Raw genomic sequence first — 20,816 nt, 5'->3', positions numbered from 1 at the left:
GGACGGTTCAAAAGCATCCATCTTTGGCACTCAGCTTTCTTCACAGTCCAACACTCACATCCATACATGACCACAGGAAAAACCATAGCCTTGACTAGACAGACCTTTGTTGGCAAAGTAATGTCTCTGCTTTTGAATATGCTATCTAGGTTGGTCATAACTTTCCTTCCAAGGAGTAAGTGTCTTTTAATTTCATGGCTGCAATCACCATCTGCAGTGATTTTGGAACCCAAAAAAATAAAGCTTAGAAACCATTAATAATTATTCTACTATCTGACTGCTACTTAAGCAGGAACTGTGGTTTAATTTTTCAGAATGGAAAAGGATCTTTTGAATTAAACTTCGAGAAAAGTCAAGTTAAGGGTTCTTCTTTCCTACTGTTGTGTTAAAATTACGCCATCCTTCTGCTTCTTCCTGTGAGAAATAACCACTATCCTAAATTTTGTGTTTATCATTCCTGTCTTTAAAACTTCTTTCTTCATTATAAATACATTTCTTCTAAAATACATGGTTCAGTTTTGCTTTGCTTTGTGCTTTATACAAATAGTATCCTACCTGGATTTGCTTTTTTCTTTAACCAATAATATACTTCTAAAGTTCATTCATTTTGATTGATGATGCTGTCACTAATATTTACTGTTATATAAAATGCCATTTTATAAATATAAAAAATATATGTTAAAATGAAAAGAGAAAAGGAGAAGACAAATACAACAAACATGGAATTTATTAAACAGACCACAGGGACCAAATGTCAAGAAGCCACAAGTTAATTTGGAGCTGATCTTTTTCTAAAGATGCTCAAGATAACACCATGAATTTTCTAAATCCTCATTCAAAATTTCAAATATCATCTTTAATGAAATCTACTTTTGTTCAACTAGCATAAAATGCCTTTCACGTATGAAGACAAATTTTTAAAAAATTAACTGAAGTATGTTTGTTTTTAAATGAATGTGAAGGATTAAAATATATTAAAGGAAATGAAAATGTTCTTAAATTAAGCAATAGATCACAAAAATTGAAAATGACCATATGTTTCCACTAAAAAAGAACTGCATCCGGGGAAATGAATTGTGTCATATTAACCCTATGCAATTCTTAAATCACCAAGACAGACTAAAAAGAGATTTGTAGCAGGAGACCGAAAAACCCGTAAGTGTCGCTTCGTAACACAGTGCTATAATAGGGCCTTCATGTTCTCTCATCAAACAAAATTGAAGTATAATTTTCTTAAACCAGAGCTACACTAATGAAAGAACAGAGCAGCCCTAAAAGTGAATTCTCTACTCATGCTGTAGTCAAACATTAAAGAAAAAAAAACTAAATCTCTAAACAGATCATTACAACTCACTTCTAAAGACAGCTTTTATAAGCTTTCACAGTGCATTCTGTCTTTACTATGTAAGGACAGGATATGAGATTTTTACTCAAATTTCTGGAAAAGGACTACTGATTTCTGCAGTTGGCATTTCTGACTTCTGCTGTTTTTCATTGCTTTTTGTTTATATTGAATGCTCTAAGACCCTCACTTAGTCTGACCACATCCCATGTGAGACCACAAAAGCTGAAACTCATTTTCTGACACTCATCTAGGTTTTACTCTGCTCATTTTATAAAAGTGTTTGATTCTTTTTACAGAAACCAATTTTTAGCAAATGCCTACAAGTGACACTTTTGGATCATAAGGTAACCACAGATGTAATAAGACATTAGCTGTGTTGCCTGCAGAGTGACTGCACCATTTCACACTGCCTAAATAATCTAAAAAAGTTCAGTTTGCTTCACAACCTCACCAACACTGGGAAGTATCAGTCTTTTAAATGTCAGTCATTTTAGTGAGTGTATACTAGTAGTTTCATTGTGGTTTTAATCTGAATTGCCTTCTCCTTTCCTTTTTTCATTTTAACCTAACTCTTCTTGAAGTTTCATTCGAGAACACTATTATAATAGCTATTTTAAAGTCTTTACCTGCTAATTCCATTATCCTGATTATTTCTGGGTCTGTTTCATTTGACTGATTCTTCTTCTGACAATGGGTTACCTTTTCTTGCTTTTTTACATATTTATTAATTTTTATTAAATGATGGCCATAACTAATTTCACATTTAAATGTTCAGATTTTGCTGTCTTCTCTTAATGAATGCTGAATTTTGTTCTGATAGGCAGTTCATCTGCTTGTGGACTGACATGAACATTTCAAGCCCTGTTTTTGAAATTTTTATAGGAGGCCAAGGGTAGTTCTTATTCTAGGGTGAGTCTAACCCTTCCTTTAACGCATAACCTGTCAGCAGGGTCTCTACTAAGCGTCTTAGATGTTCAACAAAGATTACTCAATTTGACTGGTCAGAACTCAAGTATCTCTCCAGCTTGCACAAACTCCCAGTAGTTGTTCAGATTACTGCTTTTCAGTAATTCTTACCCTTATTATTGTTCGTTGCCCAACTGCCTAGAATCTTGCCCTATCCATCTCCAGCTTGGTTTCCAGTCAAAGACTCAAGGGAACCCCTATGCAGATTTCTGGAGTATTTTTCCTGCTTAACTCTCTCTTTGAAAATTCCAGTCACTTTTGTCTTAACAGTCTTTTCAGTTCAGCAAGATTGCTGTGATCTCCTTGGGAACGTCCTTCTTATCCTCGTGGTCTGGAAACTGTTTCCAAGAATAAAGATGCAATGATTGTAGTGTTCCTCCAATTTCCTTTTCTCAATGTCACAAGCCTAAGCTGTCTCTTTCACAGTGTTGGAAAACTGTTATGTTTTTAAAAATATATTCTATGTAGTGTTTTAGGTATTTACAGTACAACTGCGCGATGCGACACAATTTACTGTCATAGCCAGAAGCAGAAGTCCCAGACTATTTCTAATGCACCCTGAAATCCAAGGACCTCTGGCAGGGTTTTCCAAACTTTCTTTTGATAAGAATCACCTTAGGACTTGTTTTAAAAATAAGTTTCTGAGCCCTCATTCTTGGAGTTTCTGCTTCCGTGGGTTTGAGATGGGCCTGAGTCTTTCCAGAGTGTCTGGGATGTATATTAAAGAACAAAGGTACTAACAGGATCCTCGGTTTGTTTCTTTTTTTTCAGGTGGAAGCTTAAGTGTTACCCACTCATCTAGGCCTTCTTTGACTTCTCTCTTCACAAAAGGTCTTTTTCATTCTTTATTAGTACTCCACTTCTATTCTTCATAGTATCAGTGCTACTGCTGCTTAGTCACTGTAATCGTGTCCAACTCTGTGCAACCCTATGAACTGTATGTAGCTGGCCAGGCTCCTCTGTCCATGGGATTCTCCAGGCAAGAGTACTGGAGTGGGTTGCCATGCCCTCCTTCAGAAGATCTTCCCAATCCAGGAATCAAACCTGGATCTCCTGTACTGCAGGCAGATTCTTTACCACTGAGCCACCAGGGAAGCCCACAGTATCAGAAACAATGTATAATTATTTAATTAATTTGTCTATTAAGTTTTAAATTGTCTTTCTGCACTATTAGACTCTCTAAGCACCAGGATGACAGCTGGTCTCATTCTCTACTGAATACCCAGAACCTCTCAAAATGCTTGGCCCAAAGTAAGAGATATTTATGGAATTAGTAAGTGACTGGGTGAATATACTTTAGTCCTGGACACTTATGCATGTACACACACATAATGACAGAAGGCCATCTTTTTACATGAAATGGAAGGTGCCTCTTCAAATGTGAAATGTGTGACTCAATATCAATAAAATACATATACTGATGTAGCAAATTCTGCATTCCAATGAAAGACTGATACAATATTAATAAGAGTGATACCATCACCTAATAATGTTTCCTAATGTGTAATACTGTAATATGTACAATTTTCACATTACTTTTCTAACTTGTAAACTAGAAATAGTATGTTTAAGCTATTACAGACACACATTCTAATTGACTCACTGAAGTATGCATTTTGATGTATTTTGGTAATTGTGTACAATCCTGTAACCACTAAATCAAGATATAAAACAGCATCCCTCATCCTAAAGCATTTCAAAATTCTTGGGAAAACACCATCAAACATTGGGAATGTGAGCAACAAGATATCTTTGATAAGCAAGAAAATGTAGAAGAAATCTTTTAATTTGCCTGGTCAAAATACAGGCTTCCCTGGTGGCTCAGCAGTGAAGAATCTGTCTGCAATACAGGAGCTACAGGAGACATAGGTTTGATCCCTGGGTTGGGAAGACCCCCTCGAGGAGGGCATGGTAACCTACTCAAGTATTCTTGCCTGGAGAATCCTATGGACAGAGGAGCCTGGTGGGCTACAATCTATGGGGTTGCAAAGAGTTGGACACAACTGAAGCGACTTAGCACACACAGTCAAAATATATGATTTACCAAATGGCAAAACATGTCACATTTTTCCCTCTGTGGTTAATATTATAAACTTGCACTCCTGTTCAGAGAGCAGATGCATTTGCAAGCACCGAAGTACTATTAGGGAAAAAAGATATACCAGCATTATACATGTTTTTATGTATTTTTAGGGTTATAAGAATATAAAGGAGTACATGTATACTGTTTTTCCATCCTGCCCTTTAAAGAAAAAAATGAGACGACTCTAGGTAATTGTCTGTCTTGTTCTGTGGTGAGTACACCAAATAACAGCCTTTTATATGAGAGCTGGGAATGGCTGTCCCAGCCCTAAGAGCATGAAAAGAATCGGCATTCGTCTACTCCACTGCCACTGTGCACAGCTAATGAAAGGAAGGACCGGTGCTGTGCCATCAGAGTGGTTCAGAAGCCCAGCTTTGCAGCCCTGTCCTGCTTCCCTGCCCCCTCCCACATACACAAGCCTGCAGGGGTTCCCTGTCCTCTTCCATGTACATGTTATCTCCCAGCCAGCAACATTACAGAGTTAATAGCTGAGCAAACAGAAACCATTCATTCATTCTAACTCATTTTCTTTCTGTCATCCTATAGTTTCCTTTTCTTATGATGGATCTTATCTTACTTATTAGATGTAAGTATAAATGCAGAATAACTAATAATGCGCGAAAGTTAGTATTCAGGTCCATGAAAATCACTTTCGTTACCAGAAATGTGGATTTGTGAGGCTTTAGGACTATTTACTGAACTTTTGTGCTTCCAAATGCTACCTGTAATTTCCAGCCTTTGATCTCTTGAGAAGGATATAATTTCAAAGAGAAAATTTGCTATAATTAGAAAGCAAAGAGAGAAAGCAGTGTCACTATTAAGAATGAACAAATCAGGACTAATTCAGATAAATAATAGAATTCAGCCTGCACTACTGCCATGAAAGGAGCAATTACAGCTAAGACTGGATTATGAAGGGAAAGACCTTTTAACAAAAAGATGTCCTAACTCTGGATTTTGGTTCCGTAATAGCTGAGGATACACTAGACAAATAGATGTTGAGACAGAAGATTATATTCCTTGTGTACTTAAGGTGTTGCTGTTCATCCAACTAAGAAGGGGGAAATTATAGTTAAATCTCAATTTTGCCCTCTGTGCTCATCTGCAGTAGATGCCTAGTACCAGACCAACTTAACTCAATTTCAACCCTGTTTTTCCATCTCATCTCCTGGTTTGGTGGTAAGGATATGCAGAAATGAACCACCTCCCACCTCCCAAGGTCCCCCTCCATCCTGCTCCTGACCCTCCATGGTAGACACTGGGAGTGAAAAGGAACACTAAGCAAAAGCAAAATCTACAGGGACTTCCCTGTTGGACCAGTGGCTAAGACTCAGAGCTCCCAAGGGAGGGGCCCTGGGTTTGATCCTTGGTCAGGGAATTCCAAATGCCCCAACTAAAGATCCTGAGTACCACCACTAAGAACCAACACAGCCAAATACATAGATAAATATATAACTTTTTAAATTTAAAAAAGAGGTGTCTGTATTTTACAAAGCAAGTCAGTCAAGAGATATGTAATAGCAATAAGCAAAAAATTAATATGAAATATAAATATGGTATTTCAAAAGACATAAGTAAAAAAAAAAACTGGTTCTCCCTTTATGCTGACATCATTAGGAAAACCTAAATATTAAGTGACAATAAAAATTCCCATAAACATTTTGCAAAAAAGAAATATATATATATATATATATATATATATCAGTTCCCACAGGAGAAAATCTTCTACCCCTTCTCTTCTTTCGTAGTTTCATTACAAGTGTGTAACTGGAATGTAGGAGGGCTAGTAACTAGTGCTCTTCTGTATGTTCTGAAAATGAACATACAGAGAATTTAGAAGGAAATAATTTCTAAACAGAGCTGTGTATATTATTCATGCTCAAGAAATTATAGTATAACAAAATTTAATAAAAATACAGGAAGAGGAAAAATTGTATCAAAGTGAAAGCAATAATTCAAAAATCACAACTAAATAACAGAGAAAATAGATGGCCCAGTAAAATCTGAGCAAGAAATTCTCTTCTTGGAATTTCAATTCTGGATGGCAATATAAATACAATGATTTTTCAAGATGGAAAAACTCTGGGTGAGAGTCTGTCCAAGCTGGTACAGTCCACCCACGTCCCCACACATGCCAGGCTGATAACAAGGATGCTACTCAGACCCTCCAAGAAGCACCGTCTTTACGCAGATTCATGTCAGAAGTCTAGCACTATTAGCATGACTTTCTGGGTACCACCAAAGTTCCTATTTGGCCATCTTTGGGTACCCCCACGCAAAATAATTTGTGCACCTGCAAGCGTGCACAGTTGTTTCAGTCGTGTCTGACTCTTTGTGACCCAGGGACTGTAGCCCGCCAGGCTCCTCTGCCAGGGGACTCTCCAAGCAAGAAGACTGGACTGTGTTGCCATGCCCTCCTCCAGTGGATCTTCTCAACCCAGGGGATCGAACCCACATCTCCCATGTCTCCTGCATTGCAGGCAGATTCTTTACCGCTGAGCCACCAGGGAAGCCAGCAAAATAATTTATTGGAGCTTTATTATGATAAGAGGTATAATTAGCAGTCATTTTGTAGAATGAAGTATTGATGCCACAAGCCAATTTTCTGAAAGTGCCTTTAAAGCAGCACCTGCACCATTCATGTTTATAAATCAGGTAATTGTACCACTTATGTGTATATGTAATCAGTCTAACTTGCATATGTAAATCAATTGTCTTACATACAGTTGCCAGCTCTTTGCTTTTTCCAGGTTTTCCCTCAACTTTGAATTTCAAATAGATCAGATTTCTGAAATACTATTTTAATAAACTACTGTTTATTCTTTTTCTCAAGCCGTTAAGGGATATTTCCAACTCTTACATCTAATAATAAAGACAATATGTAACATAGCTAGTGAGAAGTTGCTGTATAACACAGGGAGGTTAACCGGTGCTCTGAGACAACGCAGAGGGATGGGATGTGGGGCGGGGTAGAAGGAAGGTTCAAGAGGGAAAAAATATATGTATATTCATGGCTAATTCATGCTGTTCTACGGCAGAAGCTAACATAACATTGTAAAGCAATTATTCTCCAATTAAAAATAAATTTTAAAAACATATGTACAAAGTTCAAAGAAGCTAAGTCTCTGCTGATTCATTGCATCAGGATGCCACTTCACTTGTACTGGATATTCAAGACCTTTTTAATCAATCTTTTCGGCTCTCTCAAAAGAACACTTTAACTATGATCTGGAATCTTCAACTCTCACCTAACCCTGAGTGATAATACTAAGAAATGACAATATAATTAGAATAGGAATTTGTTAGGCATAAAAGACATCAGCAGATCTTATTCAATAGTTTAAACTCTGGGAAAGATTTATACTTTTGTTCTTGACATTTAGGCCTATATTAAGCAGAACAACTGAATCTTCAAATGCCAATTTTCCAATTATTTTACATGGAAAAAAAACATAAGAGATGCATTATTGAAAATGTTCTCAAAGATATAAATATACACAATTTTTATTCAGGATTCCATCAAGGATTTGCAGAGCATCACATCTCAAATACACAAACACAAATACGAAATAAATTATCCATTAATTTAAGACAAAATGGCTTAAGTTCATAATTTATTCTGTTACTTGAGACCAAATTGCCAACATCCACTGGATCATCGAAAAAGCAAAAGAGTTCCAGAAAAACATCTATTTCTGCTTTATTGACTATGTCAAAGCCTTTGACTGTGTGGAGCACAATAAACTGTGGAAAATTCTGAAAGAGATGAGAATACCAGACCACCTGACCTGCCTCTTGAGAAACCTATATGCAGGTCAGGAAGCAACAGTTAGAACTGGACATGGAACAACAGACTGGTTCCAAATAGGAAAAGGAGTACGTCAAGGCTGTATACTGTCACCCTGCTTATTTAACTTCTATGCAGAGTACATCATGAGAAACGCTGGGCTGGAAGAAGCACAAGCTGGAATCAAGATTGCCGGGAGAAATATATCAATAACCTCAGATATGCAGATGACACCACCCTTATGGCAGAAAGTGAAGAGGAACTAAAAAGCCTCTTGATGAAAGTGAAAGAGGAGAGTGAAACAGTTGGCTTAAAGCTCAACATTCAGAAAACGAAGATCATGGCATCTGGTCCCATCACTTCATGGGAAATAGATGGGGAAACAGTGGAAACAATGTCAGACTTTATTTGTTGGGCTCCAAAATCACTGCAGATGGTGACTGTAGCCGTGAAATTAAAAGACGCTTACTCCTTGGAAGAAAAGTTATGACCAACCTAGATAGCACATTCAAAAGCAGAGATGATACCTTGCCAACAAAAGTCCATCTAGTCAAGGCTATGGGTTTTCCAGTGGTCATGTATGGATGTGAGAGTTGGACTGTGAAGAAGGCTGAGAGCTAAAGAATTGATGGTTTTGAACTGTGGTGTTGGAGAAGACTCTTGAGAGTCCATTGGACTGCAAGGAGATTCAACCAGTCCATTCTAAAGGAGATCAGCCCTGGGATTTCTTTAGAAGGAATGATGCTAAAACTGAAACTCCAGTACTTTGGCCACCTCATGCGAAGAGTTGACTCATTGTAAAAAGACTCTGATGCTGGGAGGGATTGGGGGCAGGAGGAAAAGGGGACGACAGAGGATGAGATGGCTGGACGGCATCACCGACTCAATGGACATGAGTTTGAGTGAACTCTGGGAGTTGGTGATGGACAGGGAGGCCTGACGTGCTGCGATTCATGGGGTCGCAAAGAGTCGGACACGACTGAGTGACTGAACTGAACTTGGGTAATTGTGTTGAGAGAAGTAAAAGTTTTGCTCTGTTTTTTGTGTGATTTAACTAAAAATATAAAGCTATCTTGAATTGAGAAATACAAAATAATTCTGAAATCATAATAAGTTGCCTATCATCAAAGAACACGCCTGGCTCTTAAAACATTTTTTTTTAACTTCTATAAAGTAATAGTTTCAGATTGTGAAAAGGTTCTTGAAAATTCTATTGTAATTTTGAAAGACTATGATTCAATCAAAAGTGGCAGATTAAATATATACATGTATTTCCTCTTACTCATAAATCTCCATGAAAATGCCAGTAAAGGAATTAAAAATAAATAAATAAAACCACTAGAGAAAAAAGAACAAAATGGGAGAGAAGTTAAGAAGAGATTGCAACAAAATTTTTCAACATGGAATGCAGGTGACTGAGTGGTTAACTGACCCAGAAACACAGAGAAAGCCACAAACCAAAGTGCTAGGTGGGGGAGCTGTGTTGAGGTCACCTGAGCAGATTAACCCAGAGAGGGCAAGATAACAGTGAAAGTGGAGAGGTGGGAGGGGAGGGGCAGAAAACAAGGCTTCCTTTGCAAGTCTCTCTTCAAAAGACTTGATGCCCTCTTACGCCACATTCAAAGTATCCACATCCAGAAGCCTGCCAGAGCTACTTCACACACACACACAGAGACTGGAGGTTTTGCTCCTAGAGAAACTGAACTGAAGGGACTCAATATTTGGTGACATCAGTACAGTGAATAACAGGAGGAACACACAGAATTCCTGATGTGCAAAATAGAGAAGAGACCAAGGAATCCAGGAAAGTGGATTCCACCCAGATGAGCAGCAGAGAGGCAGCAGGGGTCAGATACCTGGCAGACCTCCAGGATGGAGCAGGAGGATGTAGGATTCCAGAGGGGCAATCAATAATCGTGCCAACATTCAGAACATGGATTAGAAAATGAAAGAGTAGAGAAACTGAACCATCTGTTTCCAGGTTCAACAACCAACTCAGGAAAGACACATACCTACCTGCTCAGGAAAGGGTGGCACCACTAACCTGGATCTACAGTAATACTGTCCTGTATTACTGCTTTCTATGAAATTCAAAGATGTTTGCTCCTTGGAAGAAAAGCTATGATAAACCTAGACAGTGTATTACAAAGTAGAGACATTACTTTGCCAACAAAAGTCCCTATGGCCAAAGCTATGGTTTTTCTGGTAGTCATGTAAAGATGTGAGAGTTGGACCACAAAGAAGGCTGAGCACCAAAGAATTGATGTTTTCAAACTGTGGTGCTGGAGAAGACTCTTGAGAGTCACTTGGACTTGCAAGGAGATCAAACCAGTCAATCCTAAAGGAAATCAACCCTGAATATTCATTGAAAGGATAGATATTGAAGCTGAAGCTCCAGTACTTTGGACACCTGATGTGAAGAACCAACTCACTGGAAAAAACCCTGATGCTGCAAAAGACTGAAGGCAAAAAGAGAAGGGGGCAGCAGAGGATGAGATGGTTAGACAGCATCACCAACTCAATGACCATAAATATGAGCAAACTCTGGGAGACAGTGAAGGACACGAGCCTGGCGTGCTGCTGTCCAGGGGGTCAAAAGAGTTGGACTTGATTTAGTAACTAAACAACAAAAAATTAATCAAGTGAATGTATTTTTTTAAAAGATAAAAATGATTAAGTCTATCTGAAATTATATGAACTGGAAAATAGGCTAAACTGATAAGTGATATTGTCAATCATTTTAAACATACAAAAATAGATGAAGAAAATATATTCAAAATTAAGAGTGGTTCTTTTTACAGTTTCAAGTATTCTCTACAATGATCACTACTTGTATATTCATTTAAAAACCACCATAGAAAAAATATAAAGTATGGAGACAATGTGCAAATTATTACTGTACAGGAAAATCAATGGTACATTCCAAAAAAAAAAAGAAATAAAATAATCAAATGCTAATAAAATAATGTGAATACAAAACACAGAGAACAAACTTGTGATTGTCAATAGGAAGAGGAGGCAGAGGAGAGATGGATTGGGAGTTTGGGATTAGCAAATGCAAAGTATTACATATATTAATAGAATGGATATACAATAAGATCCAACTGTATAGCACAAGGAATATTTAATATCCTGTGATAAGCCATATATATAATTATGTTAATACATATAAATATATGGGCTTCCCAGGTGACTCAGAGATAAAGAATCCACCTGCCAATGCAAGAGACGTAGGAGACTTGGGTTCTATCCCTGGGTTGGGAAGATCCCCTGGAGGACGAAATGGCAACCCCCTCCAGTATTATTGCTTGAAAAATCTCATAGACAGAGGAGCCTGGCAGGCTATAGTCCATGAGGTCACCATGGGTCGGACATGACTGAGCACACACACGGCCTAGCATATAAATATATATAACTGAATCACCTCACTTTACACCAGAAACTAGTGTTATAAAAAGTAAATTAATGCAAATACAATATAAATAGATGCTGTTAAGGTGATCAAATAAAGGTTTTACTAGCCCTGGGTTTGATAAAAGAAGCTTTAAGAAATTTTTATAAATTTTATTGTAATTAATGATTACTTCAACTTAAATAAAAATATCCAGTGAAAATCAGAAAAAAAACACATTCTTCTAGGGCTGGCAGTAACCTTAGTGGTGCACCTTCTAATACTCTTGCATTAGAGAGAACTGTCCCAAGCTATTCTTAGGAATTGAAAAGGCAGACTCTGCAGTATCCCTTTGGCAACTTATTCAGTGTTCCACACCACTTCTAGTAAGGTTCCTCCCCCCATAAATGTAAATACAGTTGATCCTCTGTATTCACGGATCACAGCTGTTTGAATCTGACCATGTGGAACCCACAGATATGGGGGACTGACAGTACCTGGTTCTGCAGTTTATGTCATTAGTATTCAGTGAAGTCAGAAGAAATTAGCAACTCACCATTTTTGCCTAATGAAGCCTCAGCTACATTAATTTTATCTCATATCATAGCACCTGGCACTGAGCCTCAGTCACGTGTTGCACCAAACACAGATGAATAAATAAAAATTATAATGAAGTCCCTTTTTAGTATGCGCTTCTGCCAGGAAAATATCCTAGTTTCTTTAGTCTTTTATTATGGAAACATTTTCTTTTAATCTTTAATTAATTTTCTTTCATTTACTGGTATTTCTAAAGATGGCAAGACCAGAACTGGGAATAAGATTCAACAAAGGATACAGAATGGAACATATCAGATGAACTGCTTTATGGGGGTGACGTTACTAAACACGTCATTCCAAGACCACACTGCAAATTACCACATGGGAAATAATTCTAAACACTTACCTCAAGAACCAGCCATAGCTTATCTCCATTTATTTTATCCTTCTTAAAGTACATGCCATAGAATCTGACCACATTAGGGTGGTCAGAAAGTGCTTTTAGGATGCTGTACTCTGCTTCAATCTCTTCATCAATATCCTAGTTTCAAAAAAGTCATGGGGAGAGAGCGGTGAGAAAAACATGAATGAAGTAAAAAAAACGTAAGTTAGACTAGCGAACGTAGAATTTTATCTTGTCAAAGCAAGGTCAGAATAGTTTCTACTGTGCTCAATACAATGTATTGACATTTCTCCTTACACTGCTTACGGGAAGAGATTGTGATTTTCCTGTTAATCAAAAATATCTCAAATTATGTTTATTTCATTGAAAAGAAATAAATAAAAGGCTATTTTTATGTGCAGTTAGAAAGAAACATATAAGGACTTCCCTGGTGGTCCAGTGCCTTCCAATGTAGGGGATGTGGGGTCGATCCCTGGTCTGGGAACTAAGATCCCGCATGCTGCTGGGCAACTAAGCCTGGGCACCTAAACTACTAAGCCCATGAGCAGCTTAGACCTGACGCAGCCAAATAAATAAAATTTTTTAAGTTAAAAAATAAAAATAAAGAATTCTAATCACAAAATCTAGGGAAAAAAATATATATGGAGAACTGTTTAAGGTGATCTTCCTTTCTTTGTAGTGTTAACTTTATTTCAATGGTAAAATTATTGTTTTGACATGCAAACTTTTAGCTGTTTCTTTGAAGTATAGGATATTTAAAGGCTATCAAAAACCAATCATACATGCAATAAACTCCTACCTTTCTAAAAAAGTGAAAGGGTTAAGTTATATAAGATGGCATACAGCCTTTAGTTAGCTAAAGACTCATTCACCAGAAGTAGAATAGGTTGTAATCCTGTCAATAAAATTGCAAACAAGACTATGCACTTAGTCATGTATCTAGAAAACCATATATACATAAAACAATTCACTGTCATAAATAAAAGACTTCTAATATTTTATGGTAACATTTAATATCCACATTGTTTTAAGACAGAATCATGGAATCACAAAGATGTAAAGAATTTTAGACCAGAACACTAGTCTAAGGAAGAAACTAAAGCTAATAAAATTTAAAAAAAAAAAAAAAGAAAGAAAGAAACGAAAGCTCAAGGCAGTTAGAGTCACAGAACTGGTTAGTGTGTAATCCAGGACTAGTCTTTTGTCTACTATTTTCTAGTCCTTCTCATTTCATCCCTTTGTTGGAGAGAAGATTATGAGTTCAAAATCCATAACAGTAAGACCTTTTTAATAAAAAAAATAGCCACTCTGCAAAATGCTTGGGTGCATTTAAATTTATTTTATTAAGATTACAATCTCCTGGTTATAAATCTTTTTTTATTTGACTTGTGGCATGATGAATGAAGAGTAAATAAAGAATTCTTAGAAAAATATATATGTACTATGACAAGAATAAAAGCAGCAAAAGAACACATTTCATACTACGGTTATGGATCTATATATTTCATTAAAGCAAGAGAATCAAACCTGATTTGTAAGGTAGGCTGCATAGCAAATGTGAAATTATGAAAGGATAACTGTTACATACATTCACAAGTCATTTGTTCTTGTTCATAAAGAAGCAGAGGAATGGGAGAGACTCTGATTGTGGGGCCACACATTGGGATCAGCCTGGAGCTCTTTCTCTTGCCACCATGAACCCCAATCCTCAACAGCAAAGTTCAAAGGGCAGACTTCTAATTTCGAAGACTAGTGGTGCAGTTACTCTGATACAGCTTAATTGGTGTCTCTCTTCCCTCAGTTTTAACAATAAGAACTTTCCAACAGACTATGAAGACATGCAGCATCAGTTAAGCCTGTGCACAGTGCTTCTAATTTTTCTCCTCCAGTGGGCCTCCCTGGTGGCTCAGTGGTAAAGAATCCACCTGCCAGTGTAGGAGACATGGGTTCGATCCCTGGGGTGGGAAGATCCCCTGGAGAAGGAAATAGCAAATCACTCCAGTATTCTTGCCTGGGAAATTCCATGGATAAAAGAGGAGCTGGCGAGCTACAGTAGATAGGGTCACAAAGAGTCAGATATAACTTTGCGACTGAGCAGGCACGCACTTATCTAACCTACTTCTTGAAAAGAAGCCCCCACCCTCTCTCTCCTCTGCTCAAAAGAAAATAAAACAATGTAGTAATAACAGATCTAGTAAAAATAAACCATCAAAAACGAAAGAGCAACCCCAAGATGAACAGAGGGCAGAGACTTTTTGCAGAGTCCTTTTGCAGGCTTTGTGAGTGTCAGAGCTGTGACAGAAAGAGAACTCCCAGGCCAACTCCACACACATCTCATCATTTCCATCAAGCCACACCCCCATCACACGCACAAAGTGAAAGTGAAAGTGAAGTCGCTCAGTCGCTGACTCTTAGCGACCCCATGGACTGCAGCCCACCAGGCTCCTCTGTCCGTGGGATTTTCCAGGCAAGAATACAGGAGTGGGTTGCCATTTCCCTCTCCAAGAGCTGAGTAATTAGAGAATTTGCTCTCAGGAGAGGTTTGGCGATTACAGAATCACTGAGTTTATTCTGGCTCCCCCATGTGCTAGGGGAGACCTACCTACGTCCTAGTAGCTGAAAACTCGTCCAAACACCGAGCCTCTGACTCCTGGAAAAAAGAATCTTGTCTCTTACAGGCAAATCTCATGCTCTTACAGGCAAAGCAAGATGAGTTTCCCTGATCACAACTGCTATTCCCAAAAAAAGCACCATTGGCACTGCTGGAAAAGAGGCCATTGAATCCTTCACAAGGAACCAGACCCTGTAAAGGAATGCCATTTCTGTTTGGAAACACTTAGGTAAACCTGAAAATTAATTTCCCTTTTTTGAAAGAAATTTTAAAATATATTTCTTGTTTGGCATAAGAGGAATTCTGCCTGAAGCCTAAATAAACACAGGAGGAAAATGAAATCCGGCCAAGACGACATTAGACAATTTTAGGGTTACTTCCAGACCTGTGAGTCTATATGCTGACAACACTCTGAAATCTAAAAATATTAAATCAAACCACTGAGCTGCTTGAGAGAAGATAAACTTATATACAGATATACTTATCTGTGTATGCGTACATGCTAAGTCACTTCAATCATATCTGATTGTGTGACACTATGGACTGTGGCCCTCCAGGCTCCTCTGTCCCTGGGCTTCTCTAGGCAAGAATATTAGAGTGGGTTTCCACACCCTCCTCCAGGAGATCTTCCCGACTCAGGGATGGAACCTGTTTCTCTTATGTCTCCTGCATTGGCAGGCAGGTTCTTTACCACTAATGCCACCTGGGAAGCCCCCATATTTCTCTTTACTATATATTTATTTATCAAGTATTTATTGGACCTTCTAATATATGTTAAGCATTTAACAAGGAAAATCTAACAAGACATTTTAAAACAAACATTTCTTCAAACTGCAACTGACACTGTGATAAATAAATCAAGATAAGATACCAATGGACTTTTTAATTGTTTAACACAGATTTTTTTTAAAGTTAATTAGCAAGCAAGAAAAAAAACGTGACTTACATGGATGGGATCCAGAATTTTGACTGCTGCTTTTTGGCCATTTTTCTTATTCAACACTTTAAAAACTTTTCCATAAGTTCCTTTGCCAATCGTTTCAGCGATTTCCCAAGTATCAGAAGGGTCGGGAAAGTTATCAAAGATGATTGATTTTCCAATTAATGGAAGCATCTCAAAAGTTTAAATCACTGGAGAGAAAGAGCACAGAGCTTCATTGACATTTGATTGGTAATATTAAACAGCACACACAAACTCATGGGAAATTATCTAATATTTTCACTGATATGATGGAAAATACACAGCAGTAACCAAATGTACTCAGAGTCAAAGAAATTTTTAATTTCAGTTCTTTTTGCAAATAGATGAATACGAGTTTAATAATGTTTTGTAAGCAGGGCTTTCTATGTTTAATACTGTCCCATATTAATTGCTACTATTAGTAATTATTTTCAGATTGCTTCTGCTGCCGCTAAGTCGTTTCAGTCGTGTCCGACTCTGTGCGACCCCATAGACAGCAGCCCACCAGGCTGCCCCACCCCTGGGATTCTCCAGGCAAGAACACTGGAGTGGGTTGCCATTTCCTTCTCCAAGGCATGTAAGTGAAAAGTGAAAGTGAAGTCGCTCAGTCATGTCCGACTCTTCGCGACCCCATGGACTGCAGCCCACCAGGCTCCTCCATCCATGGGATTTTCCAGGCAAAAGTACTGGAGTGGGGTGCCATTGCCTTCTCCTAGAGGCACACATTTAAATCATTTTGATTTACTGCTTTATACTCATGAATGAAAGAATTTTAGAATAAACCTTAGCAATGATAAAAGTCCAACTTATTCATCAAAGCAAATCCCACACTTTAAAATGATTGTGTTTTTTTATTTATTTTTTAATTGAAGGAAAATTGCTTTACAACAATGTGTTGGTTTCTCCTGGATAACATCCTTCAAGAACCAGTCATAATTATACATACATCTTCTCCCTGTTGAGCCTCACTCCGCTCCCCTTCATCCCACCGATTTAGGCCATCACAGACAGCCAGGCTGAGCTCCCTGTGTTATACCGCAGCTTCCCACTAGCTTTCTGTTTTACACATGACAGTGTATATATGTCTCCTCTTCTGCATCTCCAATACTGCCCTGCAAATAGGTTCATCAGTACCATTTTTCTAGATTCCAAACATATGCATTAATATACAGCATTTGTTTGTCTCTTTCTGACTTACTTCTTACAGGTTCTAGGTTTATCTACCTCAGTACAATTGAGTCAAATTCATTCCTTTTTATAGCTGAGTAATATTCCATTGAATATTGAATATCTGCTTCATCCATTCATCTGTCAATGGACATCGAGGCTGCTTCCATGTCCTGGCTATTCTAAGTAGCACTGCAATGAACACCAGAGTACATGGATTCTTTTTGAATTGTAGTTTTATCAGAGTATATGCCCAGTTGTGGGATCCCTTGGTCATAGGATAGGGTTATTCATAGTATTTTTAAGGAATCTCCTTACTGTTCTCTATAATGGCTATATCAGTAGGAGGGTTCCCTTTTCTCCACATCTTCTCCAGCATTTTTAAGTGATTGTGCTTTATATTACTGCTCTATGTAAAACCCAACAATCAGTCCTCTAGTGCTTTTAGTATGAAATTTCTTTCATATAACCTAACACATCCTTTAAAATATGGCCCTTGCTTAATTTCCTAGCCTCATGTCTCACTACATGTTCCCTCAGACACTACAACCTACCCACTTGGGATCCATCAGGTCATCCCCTTCTTGCTTGAGGATCTTCACATACAGTCTTTGCTCCCACTTGGGTCTGTGGTTTCTTTGCTAAGCTCTAACTGCTACTTTTCTTTTCACGTATTTGCTGAGATGTCATGTCCTCCAAACCGAACCACTCTCCACCCCATTTGAGTTGTGTGCCCATCTCTGTGCTCCATGAGCTCTCTGAACCCACCGTGACCTGATATTCCTACACACCCAGCACCTGGAGCACCCACTCCAGTGTTCTTGCCTGGAGAATCCCAGGGACGGGGGAGCCTGGTGGGCTGCCGTCTATGGGGTCGCACAGAGTCGGACATGACTGAAGTGACTTAGCAGCAGCAGCAGCAGCAGCACCTGGCGCAGGGCTCAATTAGGAGAACATGGCTAATGAGGTCAAGTGATTTCAAAAATGATTTCACACATAAGCTGAGATAAGATCTTCCAAGTAGTGCTACTAACCTTTCATGTTTTCCTTAAATTACATTCAATCCTTTGTATAAATTTAAAGGAAAAAAAAATGAACAGAAAGACCAACCAGAACATCTGTGGTGGTCCTCTGAATTTTTTGGTTAACCATGCAAAACCTCACTCTTTTCAATGCTATAAAGTTGACTGCAGTTGTTCCTGGATGTGTATACATAGAAACAGGCCTATTAATGAATGTGTTAATATCACATACTAATATCAGCCCATGAAATTCATTTGTCTGACTACAACTTTCAACCTCATCCAATCTACCAATCCATTGATTCTTCACTTTCTTTATATCCATCAACTCTCTTCAGTCTTCATTTCCACTTCATTTTCTCCTTCCCCAGCATAAACAGGGCTTCCCTGGTGGCTCAATAAAGAATCCACCCACAAGGCAGGAGAACCTGGGTTCAATCCCTGGGTTGGGAAGATTCCCTGGAGGAGGGCATGGCAACCCATTCCAGTATTCTTGCCTGGAGAATCCCCATGGACAGAGGGGTCTGGTGGGCTACAGTCCATGGGGTCACAGAGTTGGACACAACTAAGCAACTAAGCACAGCACAGAGCACAACAGCATAAATTCTGCAGTTTGAATTATTATAACTTCCTTGCAAATGCCCTAAACATTCTTGCTTCTCTCCTTCTTCACCACCAGTCCCCTGGGGTTAAAAAAACCAACCCTAGTTAAACCTTACATCTTCTTCACACCTGTGCCTATAGCTGGAGAACACCACACAACTGGGCTGAACCATTTCACTTTAAATTCAGGATCAAAAACTTACAAGTAGACCCTCAATGATGTCCAGCAATCTTACTGCACTTCCCTGCTTTGTATATTCACTTCTCTCTGGTGAGTGATCTCCATCCTCAAATTTCTCTCTCCTCAGATTGTTCCCTCGTTGCTGTCCATCCTCTCCCACCAAACTTCCCAGCTGATGTCTTCATTTAATAATTAAGTGACAAAATGGAAGCAACAATAAACTCTTTAATTTTCCCATCTCAGAAACCACAAACCAATGTGCATCAAACAGAAGGAGTTCATTCTATTTATCATCCATAACTGCTGTCTGCCCTCAGTCTTTTTCATTTGTTCCATCTCATCCATCATATTTCAGCTCAAATATCACATTTTAAAAAAGATCTCCCCTGCATATTTTATTCCTTCCTCAGAATGTAAGCTCCAGAGGTACAGACTTTATTATTTTTAGCTCTGTATCCACAGTTCCCAGAACAATATCTAACACATGGCAGATAACTAGTAAATGCAGGCTAAATGGGCAAATGTTTATTTGTTTATCTGTTAATTTGATACCTGAAACCTTAGCTCTCAGTTCACTTACAAACCTTATAATGCCTAACTCTGTGTCTGGCATATAGTAAATGTTAAATATGTAGCTGCTGAATGAGTGAATCAGTATTCTTACAAAAAAAAAAAAAAGAATGAGAGAAATAAGGATTAGAAGGAGCTAAAGAGAATTTGAAAATCTAAACAGAATAATGATCATATTCATTATATTTAAGGGGACATCATTCAGTAAATGGCTATGAATGCCTGCTGAAAATTACATCACTACATAAAAAGACACTTAGGAATAGTTCTTAGAAAACTTAATCTTTATGAAATTTGTGCCTTTGATCCGAAATGCAAAAAAAACAAGTAGGAGGTAATCAGTAATAATCATCCAATTCAGTGATTTCATAATCAGTGACAAGATAACTACTTTCTACATCTATCTACTTGACTCATGCAAATAAGCGTTTATGCCATCCATATAATGTAAATGTTAAACCAAAAAAAAAAAAATTAAATCTTATTAAATGCCTCAAATAGAAGTGTACAACCAGGAAAAACATTCATTTTATGGAATAGTGCCTTTTCACTGGCAATGTTAATGAACATAATAAACCATGACTGGCACACAGTATCCAGAACAGTCAAATTCAGGGACAGAAAGTATAACTGTGGTTGCCAGGAGCTTGGGCGGAGAAGGCGATAGCACCCCTCTCCAGTACTCTTGCCTGGAAAATCCCATGGATGGAGGAGCCTGGTAGGCTGCAGTCCCTGGGGTCACTAAGAGTCAGACACGACTGAGCAACTTCACTTTCACTTTTCACTTTCATGCATTGGAGAAGGAAATGGCAACCCACTCCAGTGTTCTTGCCTGGAAAATCCCAAGGATGGTGGGCTGCAGTCTATGGGGTCACACAGAGTTGGACAGGACTGAAGTGACTTAGCAACAGTGGTAGCAGCAGCAGCAGGAGCTTGGGGAAGGGGAATGGGAAAGATTATTTAACAGCTAGTTTCAGTTTGAGAAGGTAAAAAAAAGTTGTGGCAATGGATAGTGGTGAGTGTTATACAATGATGTGAATGTAGCACTGAAGTGAACATAGTTTTTAAGTGGTTAAAGGGTAAATTGTATGTAACGCATATTTTACCACAGAAAAAATGCTACTTTGGACACAGTATAGGGAAACAAAGTAATGAAAAACAGGAGACCCAAACTGAGAGATACGGAAGG

The 20,816-nt window shown here is 38.2% G+C and overlaps 1 protein-coding gene across 1 annotated transcript in view; it reads right to left on the bottom strand.

Moving 5' to 3' along the window:
• MYO3A (myosin IIIA) overlaps positions 1-16,237 on the bottom strand; it is a 158,207-nt gene extending 141,970 nt beyond the window's left edge. The window contains exons 1-2 of the mRNA XM_010860064.1: positions 16,070-16,237; positions 12,516-12,650 (exon numbers count right to left, since the gene is read on the bottom strand). Coding sequence (XP_010858366.1) covers positions 12,516-12,650; positions 16,070-16,237 — 303 coding nt within the window. The remainder of the gene's footprint in view (positions 1-12,515; positions 12,651-16,069) is intronic.
• Positions 16,238-20,816: the final 4,579 nt, after the last annotated feature.

The sequence above is a fragment of the Bison bison genome, unplaced genomic scaffold, assembly GCF_000754665.1.
Source record: "Bison bison bison isolate TAMUID 2011002044 unplaced genomic scaffold, Bison_UMD1.0 scf7180017864461, whole genome shotgun sequence".
NCBI lineage: Eukaryota > Metazoa > Chordata > Mammalia > Artiodactyla > Bovidae > Bison > Bison bison.
Note: the sequence above shows the minus strand (reverse complement) of the source record. Positions and strands in the feature narration are given on the sequence as shown.